The sequence below is a fragment of the Capsicum annuum genome, chromosome 10 (genome assembly GCF_002878395.1).
Source record: "Capsicum annuum cultivar UCD-10X-F1 chromosome 10, UCD10Xv1.1, whole genome shotgun sequence".
Classification (NCBI taxonomy): domain Eukaryota; kingdom Viridiplantae; phylum Streptophyta; class Magnoliopsida; order Solanales; family Solanaceae; genus Capsicum; species Capsicum annuum.
In genome coordinates, this window is record NC_061120.1 from 75,512,135 (window position 1) to 75,527,270 (window position 15,136).

Consider the following 15,136-nt stretch of genomic DNA (forward strand, 5'->3'; position numbering starts at 1 on the left):
TGAAACAAGCATCATCATGTGTTATACAACATATGTAAAAGTGAAGATGATGTGTCCATGATAGAGTTTGTACAAGGTCATGGCTTTATTCTTTATTTGTTTGTTGTTTTTCTCCAATTATTTGTCAGTTTTGTTTGAGAAAGAGAGTGCAGTTTTACTTTTGGCAGCTGATACCAATGTTTTGTATCCTTGTAGCATTAGTGTGTTTCTTTAATATATTGGTAAGCAATTTTTGGAGCCTATATATATATGCAGATATACACAACATACTTTTTCAATGAAGATTGTTCAGTTAACCATCCTTCAATCCACGTGGCTCTGCTTCTGTTGTATCAAAGAAATAGTGAGGTCGCTTTGATAACAGACTTCATAAATTTTGTTCTGGATCCAACTTGGGGAAAATGACAAAGAAGGATGCACTTAGTAGTTTGATTTTTTATGTTTATCAAAAGTTAAAACTTTCAATCTTCCTTAGATATTTATCGAAATTTATATCAGATTTGACCGATAATTTTAATATCTCATCTTGAAAACAAAGTAAGTAGAAAAAAGTACACCTTGAATGGATAAATTGAATGTGTATTTCAAATTTTGGATACCTCTCAGTTTTTGAAGGGGAATACTGGCTTGAGTATATGTCATCTCATTGGTGTCCCATAAGTTGCAACCTTTGGAGGGAGAACTAGTGATACAAGTTACATTGCTCCAAAGATTTTAGCTCAAGGTAATTGGCGAAGCTTTAGGGATGAGTAGTATTGTGATTCACCATGGGGAGGATGGACAGGAAATTGCATGCCATAGATTTAAATATGGGTGGCTTTAGATATTTGATTTCAAATATGGGTGGCTTTAGATATTTGATTCCAAATAAGAATGTCTTTGAAGAATAGCCTTCCTTACTTTTTAATATACTAAAAGTGCCATTTTGCCCCTCCACATCTCAAATATATTTTTAACCTTTCCATACTCATTTATTTTTCAAATTTTATTTTTTATTATTTTTACTTTTTAATTTTTTCATTACTTTTATTATTCTATTTTTTTTTCACTCTTTATTTTCCTTTAAATTTATTATTGTGATTTTTATTATTTTTAATTTTTGTTTTTTCCTTTTACTTTATTTTCACGTTTTAATTTATTTGTCTAAACCTTTATTTTTTCTTCTCTTTTCCTTTTTTTCCAACCATTATCTATTTCTTCATTTTTTTCCTTTTTAAAATTTATTTCTCTTTAACCTTTATTTAGAGTTTTTTTAATTTCTCCCCCCCCCCCCCCCCCCCCCCCAAAAATTTTTGTCAGTTAATTCTTGTTCATCTTTTTTTCTCATTTCTCAAAATCCTTTCTCTTGCTCCTCTTCCCCTTCATCCGATTTCTCTCAATATTTCAAACTCGCTTAACAAAAAAAATGGATGTTGCTTTTGATGAAGAAATAGCGTGCCTTTCAGTGGATGTTGCTTCCAACTCTTCGGGACTTTTGCCTTCAAATTTAATTGACATCATTGTTGAGGTAAGTTGCTACTAAATTCAGTTTGTCATTTACATGTATTTTATCTTTTTTTTTTTTGTGTGATTTTTGAATTGGGTATTTAAATCTCTTTTTGTTGTTTACGTTAAAGGTTTTAACTCATAATACAAAGTTGTTGTATTTTTGAGAGTTATGTTTAGTGATTTGTCAGATTGATGGTGTATGGTTAAGAAGTTTTAATTTTATTAGTTGTGTGTTACTAAGTGAATTTTGAATAATCCCACATTCTTGATTTCATGAAAAAAGTAAATCTTGATTGAAATTAAAAGTTTTATGTTACTAGAAATCTTAGTAGTTCGGTTGACTGACTATTTGAACTTTGTGCTATTGGGAAATCTCAGTAGCTTAGTTGGTTTACCTGAATTTTGTGCTAGCAGGAAACCTAGCAGCTCAGTTGGTTGGTTGACGAAACTTTCACCTTGTTGGTGAGGGTTCGATTTCCCATCTTGTAATACCCTATCGCCAATTGAACCAAAAAAGTTTTGTGCTACTAGATTTGAGATCTTTGATAATTTCTACTAGTACTATGTAATTTCTATTGTGTCAAGTTGGAGGTCTTGTAATAGGCCTTTGTAATGTGGATATCTTTATTTTGCCTCTTAGATGATAGTTTGATTTCTTTTGATGAAATGCACATTTTTGTTTATAGTTTGATTTCTTTTGATGAAATGCACATTTTTGTTTTGATTTCTGCACTTGTGGGATTACACTGGATTTTTTATTGTTGAAATGCAGATTGTTGTTTTGATTTGTTATCCCATCGCAGTTGCTTTCGACAGTTCAATTTTTAATTAAAGGCTATGAATTTCTATTAAAGTCAATCATTTGATAGAAAAGACTTAATCGTTTCTACTTATTTAATCCTATGTATAAGTAGTACATGTAATTATACGATATATTTAGTACTCCTACTAGTTTAATACATAGTAATCACGACTTTAACAATGAGAGTACTATTCTTATTCAAATAAGCCCTATTAAGTAACATTCTTATTCTAACGCAACCTATTTGTTAAATATAAAAAAGCAAATTGTCAATAAAAGATAATGTCAACATTACTAGTGCACCCTACTAAACGACCCATGAGTGTATAATTTTTAGTGAAAAACTTGAATGAGGGATCTTAGACAAAGAAAAAGAATAATCTTGTAGCTCATGAAGCCTTCCCATTTTTTCTCAGTTCTCTACCCCCCCCTCCCGGCAAGAATCACCGTCATCAGTACATCAAAAAGGTGCTTCACTTCAGTCATGTCTACTTCATCTTCATCTCTATTCAATACCATGTCAATGATAAGGACCTTCTCTTTTCTTCCTTCATCGCTTCACACAATTTTTGTCGCTCCAATTATGCATAACTAGCTGCAAAAAGTCGTATTTTCTCAAACATCATAATCAGTGACCTGTAGCCTCTACTATACAAACTAGAAATACTCAGTGCTGCAAAAGTTAATTAGAAAATTACACTATATATACAAGATCAAAATCGTATTTTATTTCTATATAGTACATGTTGAATTACGTTATCTTTTTCATGTGTTTACTTTTTCTATTTTGATTACCTTTAGCATGAAGCAAAATAGAACTTTGAAGGACATGTTAAGAATAAAAGTTTTGTGCATACCTTAAGCAAAGTAGCATCAGCATGGGGAGTAGACTGAAACATATCCCCTCCTACGAAGCTTAAATTTTCAGTCTGTGGCATGTTTGCAACAATATGTAAAAGATCAAGAACGGTGCATTCCATGTGGAATAGAGGTTGTTGTTGTGTTTGTTTCAAAGTCTTGTTGTTTGCATGATGACCTTTCCATGTACATTAGTATTTGATCAAGAACACTATCGTTGTTTGGTTTTTGAATAATTGTACTTCTGGAGAGTTCTGCTGATAGTCAAGAGTCTTATGGTAATTCTTCTTCTTGAACACACAGCACACCACCCACCCTTCTTCCTGATTACTTGATTCCGATGCCTGGATATTAATGAAACAATATAATCATATATATCGTCAGTACACTATACTATAAGGTTGTCTTACTTATGTATGTACTGTAGCAAGCAGGTTACTGCCTTAGTTTCAAAGATGAAAAAGGCATACCGTGCAAAATTTATTTGCACAATTAGGACATTCTTTCTATACATATACATTATCGTAACATGGTATGGGTTCTTACATTAATGTTGAGGGAGGGTGCTTACATGGTATGGGTGCTTACATTCTTTCTATATCATGTGCTTACATTAATGTTGAAGGCTCAAACTCAATGTTATCTCATTGCATTCATTTTTTAAATGTTCATTTCACTTTTCTTTTTGTTGTTTTTCAATTATTCACGCAATATTTTTTTTTGCATCATAGTGATTGTGGAGCATTTGTTTGTGCGTTTGCTAAATATGTCATTCATGGTAGAGATATTCCTAAAGAGATGACATTGGTCATGTTCGCATGAGGTATGGAGCTTTGTTGTGGGATTATGGAAAGAGAAAACTAGAAGCTGGTATAAAAGACAACAGTACAGAAAAAGTTGGCAGATCATTTGGAAAGGAAAAGAGGAAGAGGACGCACCACGAGTAGTAGTTTAGTTTTGTAGTTATTGAAACTCACTGCACATGAAGGATTTTTAGCTATTTTTAGTTTTGTAGTTATTGAAACTCACTGCACATGAAGGATTTTTAGCTATTTTTATGCGATTATGTAAAGCTTAAACAGTCTTTTCAAATTGAATAGGCTATTTTTGATGCGATAACGTGAAGTATACAATGCAGAATTGCTACTGATTCATTTTTTGGTATCTTTGTATATTTATGTTTTATTATCGAAGAATATTTTTTGCCTTTCCTTGTGGCAAGTCTTGCCCCTGAGCAAAGAGTTATTGAGTATCTCTTAAATTAGTAAACAATGTGGTAAGCCCAATTCATGCCCATGAGGTATAACTTGTTCCTATGGGGGCTGTCTTATCATTAATTATGTGCAAATGCTATATGAGTATTTTGATCATTGTGAACTTTTCAATCACATTTGTCCTCAATTAAATGACATAAAATAAGAAACAGTTTAGACCTTGTAATCTTCTCCTCAATAGTTGGTTCTCCACTTTTATTTATTTGGTTAGATGCTTGGTTTTGTTGATTGGTATCATCTTATTTTCTACTCGCAATTGAATACTCCCCTGTACTTTTCTGTTTGTAGTTTTTAATGTTTATTGCTTTTGTTCTTGGCTTATAGTATTTTAGTTTTTGGTCAAGAAAATTGATTCTCATATGGTTGTAAGATTGTAATATTCCTATAAATATATTTTGTATGGTAGAGGAAGAATGTTCTTTGAAAAAAATTAGAATTGAACCACCTTTGATGTCTAAGTCTTGTCTTTAGGGCAAGTGTTATAGATCATCTGTCGAATCATTGCAGAATAAGCTAGTGTCAACTCTTGTCCATGAGGGATAACTTGTTCCTTTGGGTCTAAAAATCTTTCCTCTTGGGCAAGACTTATAAATTATCTACCAAATCATCACACACTAATTTAGTATCAACGTTTGGCGTTGGGACATAACTTTTTCGTTTGTTGTATTAAGTTTTTCCTCTAGTGCACGAGCCACAGATCATCTGCTAAGTTATTACACGCTAATTTAGTGTCAACTCTTGCCCATAGGGCATAACTTGTTTCTTGGGGATTAAGTATTGCCTCTAGGGCAAGTGTTGTGGATCATCTGCCGAATCATTGCAGAATAAGCTAGTGTCAACTTTTGCCCATGGGGCACAACTTGTTCTGCATCTTGCCTTCAAGGCAAATTTTAAAGTGTATCCCATGGAATTATTCACATCACATCTCTTGGGAGTGTAGTCCTTCCCCAAATCTAGTTAATATGATATATTTTGGCACATCAATATATAAAAAAATTTAACATGCTAAGTAATTTTTATAAACAATCAATAAGAAGGTATTGAGTTAAATACTTCACCACAAGTTAAAACTTCAATATAAATATGAAGACATTCGTGATTGAAAGTCAAAAGTACTTGTTACTAACTAAAATAGGGATAAAAAAATCCTATTATAACTGCTATTTTGATCCAACTTCTCAGAAAAAAAGTAAAACTAATCATGTTTTCTTATTTTTCTTTCTGTATCTTCTTGCATATGGATGAAGGATAGGAGTATAGTGACAATTTGATATGTTATACCCGATTCTTTTGCATCTTGAACATTTGTAATTATTTCTTGAAGTTCTGTTCTGCAAGGATATCTGGATGTTTGTCTTCTCCCAAGAAAAACCTCCTTATCTGGGGGGTTTGTGATTAGATCCTTTATGCTATCCGGAATAATCCATGATGATGTGCTTCCAACTGGTAGGATTTCTACTCTCTATCGCTGCAATTGCATGGGTGCATGGTATCTCATCTATTTGAAATACCAAGCATTGACAAGTCCTACTCTTCAGGTTTACAAAATATTCAACTCCTTCTTCTCTTACAACAAATGTTGTTGCATCAATGGGGTCTACCTGTAAATAAAATGATAAATAAATGACAAATTATAGTGAAACATCTAGTATATGAGCAAAATCAAGCATACAGAGCAATCAACCATACATATGGGACGAATGTTGAGGCAACCAAAAAATAGCTACAATCAAGCATATGACATCAAATCACAATATAATATTGAACTAATAGAAAATATAATAATAAGTGACCAATAATAAGGAGTAATAATTTAGGTACTATTTCAAAATAGAAGAGAAGGGCCAATATAGGAGATAGTTAGATTTTTGAAGCTTGGCTTGGTCAGGGAAAGTGCAGAAGAAGGATCTGTCATCCAAAGAATGAGCTTTCAAAGTCAAATACCCTGTATTATATGGAAAAGACAGAACCTTGCTCAGGAACAACAGCTGATTCAATAGTGATGCTTCCAACATATGAGCAAGAGAATCAACTACAAATAAACAGCGATAAAATAGATAATGCATCTAATCTAGGAGTAGAATCAACTATGATAGTGAAATATCTAGTATATGAGCATAATCAGCCATACAGAGTAATCAAACATATATAGGGACGAATCTTGAGGCAACCAAAAAATAGCTACAATCAAGCATACAATATCAAATCACAAACGATCACGCAACTATGAGTAGAAGCAACAAAACACATATTTCGCGTGCGAATCTCAAAGAAATAAAAAAACTAGCAATAAATCACAAATAACAGTAAACCATCTATGTATAATCTGTGATAAAAAAATAGTAACAGTATATTTCCCTATTATCAAGGCGACTTGAATCTTGTCAGTCACCTCCACTTCCGCCCAACGTGTGATGTCATGAAAGTTTCCTTGTGATTCTATTTTTCTTTCATAAAACCAACCTTGTAACTTGTTCTGAATGTAATCAATCAGTCCCAGTATTGGCAGTTACCTGGCTTTTCTCAGTACTGCATTCATGGACTCCACGTTTTTAGTTGTAAGCATATTGTACCTTCTGCTGGTATAAAACGAGCGAGCCCATCTTTATGGTTCTTCTTCTTTCAAGTACTCCATAGCAACTTTGTTGACTTTTTTTATCTCATCCATGAAAGTATAAAATTCAGTTCATTTGTATGTGTTGCTGCGTTGTAGAAGAGTGATAGAACCACATCTGAGAAGTATCTTTTTCTTAAATTTTTCTCTACGTGATAGATGCATATCCCGTACTGACACTCTGGATAGATATTTGTAATTACATTTGCAATGACTGGGTGACGATTTGATAGAATAGACAATTGTTCACGTACCCCAATTACATGTATTAACTGATTGAAGAACCAGTTATAAGACTCATTATTTTCTGAGTCTGTAATTCCAAAAGCCAAAGAAAATATATTGTTGTTTCCGTCCTTTGACACTGCTATCATGAGGAAACCATGATATTTTGCCTTCAAAAATATTGCATCTATCATTATTATCGGTCTATAGTTGGTCCATCCAATGATTGAAGCGCCATAAGCAAAGAATGCATATTGAAACCTGTGTTGAGCAAAAGAATATTAGTAATAATTTGCATTTGATGTTTATAATCAGAGTACAACAGTTTTCTAAACTAAGTCTTGCCCATGAGGCAAGAGTTGCATCTATATTAATAATCTAATCAGTCCAATTAACGAATAAACTTTTGTCTCTTGGGCAAAAGTTTTCAACTTCAACAGGATAGCATTTGTACAACAATTTTCTAAACTAAGTTTTTCCCATGAGGCAAGAGTTCCATCTATGTTAATAATCTAATCAATGCAAATAAAGGATAAACTTTTGCCTCTTAGGCAAAATTTTTCAATTTCAATAATTTTCTAAACTAAGTCTTGCCCATGAGGCTAGAGTTCCATCTATGTTAATAATCTAATCAGTGTAAATAAATGATAAACTATTGCCTCTTGGGCAAAAGTTTTCAATTTCAACAATTTTCTAAGCCAAGTCTTTCCCATGAGGCAAGAGTTCCATCTATGTTAATAATCTAATCAGTGCAAATAAAGGATGAACTCTTGCCTCTTAGGCAAAAGTTTTCAATTTCAACAATTTTCTAAACCAAGTCTTTCCCATGAGGCAAGAGTTCCATCTATGTTAATAATCTAATCAGTGCAAATAAAGGATAAACTATTGCCCCTTGGGTAAAAGTTGTCAATATCAATAGTATAGCATTTGTACCTGTTCTCATCGTCCCTCTTTATGTTTGTGTACATTTTTGGGTTGTTTTCTTTCTTCATGTGAAGATACGATGGCAACCTGTTGTAGTTCTCTTCCGCAGTTCCTCTTATCACCTTATAGGCATGCTGTATTGCTTGCCATTCTTTGTTGTAGGATATGATGATTTCGTATTTCCTTCTCATTTCATCTACCATAAAGGTGGGTATGATTACATTACTAGAGTCATGCACGAGCTCTAGTATGTAGTCACATATGACCTTTGATGTTGCATTCCTGTGGTCGAACGTTATGAAATCAACTGAGCAACTATGAGCCTTTTCATATGTAGTAACCTGAAAGAGCAAAGAATTTGCAATCTTCGAGGCATGAAACTGCCACATGTAGTTGTTGTCCAAACATCCCAGTGAATATCTTGTTGTGCTTGATTTGATAATCTTAAATTGGATATTGTGTCTAATTGCAATGTTTGACATGCACGTCATCATATTTTATTTGTCAATGAAGATCAACTTGACATTTACCTCATTCAAAGAGGCATTGTGTCTCAAGAGAGTAGTCTTGACATCAAGTATCCTTTTTTTTTTTTGGCGTACCCTCTTAATCTTGGATGGCTTAGCTATTTTAGCCTCCAATATTTGTTCAATAACCTGTAACTCATTATTTCTATCAATAATTTCAATACTCATTTCATTTTCATCCATTCCAAGCACAACCCTTGTGAAAAATAAAACAACAAAAGATTAGTAACAATTTAATTTAGAATATATATCTTCAACAAGTAAAATCATTAAAGAGTAAGGCATAGTCAACTATTACCCATGGGGCATCTCTGTCAAAGTATTGCCTCTAAGGTAAGAGTTATAGGTCATTTACCAAATCATTACAGACTATGGTAGTGTCAAATTTTACCCATGAGGCATAACTGTCTAAGTTTTGACTTTGGGGAAAGAGTTATAGCTTATATGCCAAATCATTACTAACTAAGACAGTGTCAACTATTACCCATGGGGCATAACTTGAAATGTATGGCAAAATCTGAAGATGCTAAAATCGTACTTGAAACTACTAAATAACACACTGTAGGGGTGATTCTGAGAGGGTTGTTTACTTCAGAGATACGTTGCAAGTGATACAACATAGTTCATCAACTCAATACTCTGATAGTATGGCCTTGAAAGAGAATGATGTACTGATATTATTGAGAAGCGGAGCAATATTGAAGAGAGCATGTTACAATAAAAATTTAGGGCTTTGTGTATAAGCTAGGTGATTCAAACCCCATGTATTTTAGTGCAGTTAGACTCAAACATAAGATATCTAAACACTATGATAAATGCTTAATTATGTGAACATCTCATCGAAAAGCTTTAGATGTTAGAGAGCAAACTTCGAATACTTCACTATGTATTCTTAAGCAAATACAACAGGTCAAATTAGTTTCACAACATCAATTTGCATGTATAAAGATTTTCTAATCATATTAATTTAACGTTGTAGGTCAAATACACATAATCGTTGCATTGTAAGAGGTCATTATGGACACGGCAATCAGATGGGACATAGCTTCAACACCGATACATCAGATTGTGAGGTAAAATGTGTTGATCATATTTATGAGGAGAAGAGCCACCATGTTCAACATTCTAGACAATCAAATCTCCATCTGTATGGAAATGATTTATACAATGATCCTGACCAGAATCACCCAATACATGATGAAGAAGATGACACGCCAGCTCCTAAGCAAGTTAGATTACTAAGCTTGTTCAAATACTCAACCAATTTGGATATAGTACTACTGCTGTTGGGTTGTATTGGGGCTCTAATAAATAGAGGATCGCTTCCTTGATATTCTTATCTTTTTGGTAATTTCATAAACAAAATTGCTTTGGACAAAGACAAAGACTAGATGATAAAGGATGTGGTAATGATAATATATACTTAGACTTTTATTGTATGCTTCCAAATCTCTCAGTTAATAACCCCTTATCCTTCCATACCACGAGCAGTAAAAATAGATGAATTCATGAATACTACTATCCTAAAGTAGACGTAACCAATACTACTATAGTTAACAAAAGATAAAGGATTAAATATGATGCATGTTCAACAATGAAGGATTTTTTTAACACGGGAAAGTTGTATAATGTAGTGAATTGTACAATAGTAACCTTGTTAGCTACAGTGCCAAATCCTACTACCATTAGAGAATTTAAACCCATTACCTGTTGCTCTATGTTATACAAGCTAATAGCTAAGGTGCTTTCTCTTAGAATCAATAAGTTAGTGCTTCTTTACTCTCTAAAAAATAGGCTGGATTCATCCGAGATGGAAAACACAACCTTTGCCTCCAAGACCAAACCCTCGCAAATACTCAAACACAATTATAATCGTAATAACAAACTCCCCACAACCTATTTGGCACAATTCCTCATCATCTTCTAATGCTAATTATATCACTAGTTTGAAATACTTGGAACTAATTTCTTGTACCACCTTGATCTTATACGTTTGGCCTTCCTAAAATATGTTATGATCAACGTTAACTACCATATTAATGACCTTTCCCTCCAAGACCGACCCCCCACAACTACTCAAACATAATTATAACGGTAATAACAAACTCCTCACAACCTGTTCGACGCAATTCATCAATGATAAATATGTTACTACAACAACAACATATCCTAACTTTAGCTTACGTTCACCTTCCCAAAAATCAAATCAATATGATAATTATATAGCGAGCTAAAATTACCATAATGCATCAATAAGCAAAAATTACCACAATGAATTTTGGTGATGAGTTTCATACCTGAAGAACCCTTATGGCTAAAGTCGATTCTGTGAATATTTGAAAGTCGATTCTGGAATTTGGAAGAAAGAGATTTAATAATGAGTATTTAGGTAGGAGGTCGATTCTAAAATTTAGAAGAAAGAGGTTTAACGACAAATATTTTGCAGGAGGGTATTTTCGTCCAAAAAAATATGACTTAACAAGTTAAGGCTATTTTAACAAACCCTTTTTATTTGGAGCTAAAATTTAAAAGCCACCCTAATTTGGATCTATATTTGAGAATCTCCCGAGGATGGATGAAGGAAGAGTGCCTTGTCTCGAGTATTTGGGCTTTTGGGTCACTTTTGGGTTCATAGTCTTGGGTATTTGATTTTTGAGCCGCTTTTGAATTCATTTAGCATTTAGGGTCACTTTTAGACCTAATTGTAATAAATATCCTTGACTATAAATAACTAATTTTCTCTTAGGTTAAATGTTTTTGGATGAAAATCACACTTGATAGTGTTTATCAAGCTTATTGGGAGTTTTGTGTTTTGCTTAGAAACGTTGGTTGGAGGGGTTTAATATCCTTCTCGGTATTCATAGGATTTAGGTGCATGTCTAGAATTATCATTTAAGGGTCCAGGTTTAATATATCATAGTTCGTTTATGATTTCTTTACTTGTGTCTATCTTTTATCCCTCTTTTAATTGTTATCGGTTTCCTTTACTTTATCCTTATTTTCGTATTTTCACTCCTATCATTTAATTAGAACCGAGCTTAGATTCATTCTGAAGAATTCAATCTTGAGTGTGTTATTGAAGAAAAAAAACAAAAATCACAAAAAACGTATTATTCACGTGTTGGGTCTAGTCTAAATTTTGAGTTTTTGATGGTGGTGTTTTCTTGAGTCTCTAGTGCTAAATTCTTGTTCCCTAGCACCAATTTGAATCTAAATCTCAAGTTTGAGCTTAATCGAAGCTAAATTGAAGACTCTACCATTGATGAAGCTTGAGTTTAAAGAAAATTGAAAGTGGATTTTAAAATCTGAAATTTTTGGTTGAACTTTTGAGTTTAAAATTGCTTGGGCCGTGTTTCGAATTTCTTCAAATTTTGAGTTCATTTGTTTAAGGCTCCATTTTTGAATGTTCTTATGTTCTTGATGATGTTATCTTTTGAAGAGGAAGATTACTCAAAAAAGGGTGCGTTTGATCCACAAAAGGGAAAGAAAAAGCAAGTAAAAGGTGTTTGTACAAGGCATAACCTAAAGGACAAAGGAATATTTCAAGAGATGGAAAAAATAGGGGCCCACAGAAGGGAATTCAAGCTTTCTAGGTGATGGCGCCCAAAAATAACCTCCTAAAGAAGTATGTTGCAGTCGATGTCAAATATAGTAACCCAACTAGGTTGGGATCTAACCCGCAGGAAAGATGCTTAATAGTTGCTTAACTTGATGTAATTCATGAGCAGTGAGAAAAAGTAATTGGGAGATTTTTGGAAGTAATTAGTAAGTAGTAACCGAAGTTGACTGCTTTGAGTTGCAAATAGTAGTAGACGAGCACTAGGACTATGTTCTCCTTGGACTCTTAACTCCGTAAGTTTCTCGTGTTCAACCCACCTATTCTACTGCTCTGCATGTAAATTCTACAAGCTATGTATTATCAACAGTCTTGTGAACATGTTGATAAATCTCACCCTTTACCTTGTGAGTCTCAGGGCATAGTCTTATTGCTCCTTGTCTATGACTTCAGTTCAACTCTCACCGTTTGAGTCTCGAGTTGATTAGATGAGATAGCGGAATAGTAATGATGGAAGTGAACCTTAAATTACTACCTTAATCCTCTTTTCCTAATCACAAACTACCTAGTAAGGATGTTTATGAATACAGGATATCCCCAAGCTTCTGCAGTAGCTTCGAGGTTAATTTATACGAAGAAGATAAAGATACATGCATTTTACTTTAGAATAGACGAATCTCCCACTTTTCTTACGTAGTTAATCCACCAGGGTTCCCACAAACCTTGTCAGGGAAGTTAACCCCTCATGTTCATGCAACAATCCATGATAATCAATAAAGAAAGCATGTAATTAATCGCACAATAAAGAGAAGAATAAAATTAGAATCTACTATTGAATAATAACCCAAAATCTCAAGAACAAAGCAAAAGTATGTAATAGAGTATATTAAAACGTGAAAAGAAGCAAAAAGAATGTAACCTAATAAAAGATAAACCCTAGGGTATTTATAATATCTCCAAAATACTTAGAAATCCTAATAAAAATGGGAAAGGTAAAGTTATGTTGGTACACGGTATGACTCGCTCTTCAACTCGTACCGTCATTATACGAGTCGTACCTTGCCTTTAGTATCCATTCCAGTTTCTGATCTCCCAAGGTTTTAACTTTCTGTTCTTCTTACGACTTCTGCACACGAGTCATACCATGACTATATGACTCATGGCCTTCACTCGTATCCACATGGGACTTTTATCTTTCCAAGCTTTGAATACTGGTATGCTTACGATTTCCCTATACGAGTCGTACTCAGACTTCCGACTCGTATACTTTTGAGACTTTAATATTGAATGGTAGCTTTAGATTCTGTTATGCTTACGATTCCTTGTCACGACCTGTAGCTTCAGCTTACGACTCAAATGTTCCAGTCGTATCTTCTCCATACTTAGATTCTCAATTTGGCTTTGGGTTCTGTTGTGCTTATGAGTCCTCCTACGAGTCGTATGGTGTGTTGAAGACTCATGAGGTAACTCGTATCTTTGATCAGACTTTGTCTTTTTAGGTCTTTTTCTTCTATTTTTATCCCAACACTATTGTAGACCTATTTTACCTGTAATAATACCAAAGTGAATCACAATCGAGGTCCAAGCATAAATTGAAGGTCTTAAGCATCAAAAGTTCCGTGTTTCCATGACACATCAACACCCTCAACTTAGACTTTTGTGTGTCCTGAGGAAAATAGAAATCAAACTCTATCTCAAAACATAAAAATGATGCTTCAATAGGAAGATCCTAAGATCCCATGGCAGTGATTTTGTACTCAATTTTCAACCATGTTACTCCTCTCCTAATTTTAACTTTTCAAGACTCAAACTGTGTATAACAATTTAGCACACAGAGAAACACAAGGAAATCCGACGATGGGATTACATTAATAATAAACAACTGGGACTAGACACAAATTACATTCACCAAATAATCCAGCAATATAGCAATATAACCCGTATGCGCTCACTGTCAAAGAAATTCCATTCACTCTCAGTATGGATCAATTAATTTATTTAGGGATATAAAAAATGACTCTCTCGCTCACAAAGAAGTATCACCGGTGTATGTGGAATACCATAGGCTTGCCCTTATGCTCTTTTTCTAAATTTTCAGACAGTAGAGGTAGGATCACTACAGGACTTTCTTCGGCTTGTAACGTAGGCTTGGGGCTGGCATGATATTTTTTAGGATTTAGTTAGTGACTACGCCTCCTTGTCACTATGCTTTCTTCAGGGTTCACTTATTCTTCAATTTTATTTCCGCCCTTATGTCTCTCTTTTTTATTTTGACATATTCAGATTGAGCCAGGTACGGTTTTCTCACTTTATTTTTCTTTTTATTTTCTTGAAATTTTTCTTATTGTTTTATTTTCACTGCACTTGTACTTGATACGACTCCAAATACAGGTAAAAAGGGGATAGCAATTAACTACTAATTTTTTCAAAATTTTCTTTTACACGACTTTCTTCATACTTCTTTTCTCCTACGTACCCCTATAATAGCCACCCTCAACTTAGGCAATTTGCCTGAGTTTAGGTGCACAGTACCCAAGAAGGACCAGGGCTAAAACAGGTTCATTGTAAGGAAAATGGGAAGGTAAAATCAGTGTAATCAAAGAAAAGGGTCAATTTGGCTCGAACTTTCGGATTAAAGGGATTCATACTTATTTGGTTGGGTATTTAGGATCGAGTGGACTTAGAATAAAAATGGCCTGTGATCATTTCCTACTCGATGATCCTGGGCCTAGGTAAAAGTAATTAGACAAGTTCTAGATTCTGATACATTGGAAACTCAGTAATACCTCACACACATTTACACAGGGTTACATTGCTAAGTACTACATATTTAGTTATGCAATTGTTTGCCTTGATTTTTCTATCCCT

The 15,136-nt window shown here is 33.8% G+C and overlaps 1 protein-coding gene across 1 annotated transcript; it reads right to left on the reverse strand.

Moving 5' to 3' along the window:
* Positions 1-2,515: 2,515 nt before the first annotated feature.
* Positions 2,516-8,676, reverse strand: LOC124887746. The gene is made up of 6 exons (XM_047397662.1): positions 8,195-8,676; positions 7,291-7,522; positions 5,934-6,023; positions 3,391-3,492; positions 3,148-3,219; positions 2,516-2,530 (listed from the first exon to the last, which is right to left on the reverse strand). Exons 1-6 carry the CDS (start codon positions 8,674-8,676, stop codon positions 2,516-2,518), a joined length of 993 nt encoding a protein of 330 aa, XP_047253618.1.
* Positions 8,677-15,136: the final 6,460 nt, after the last annotated feature.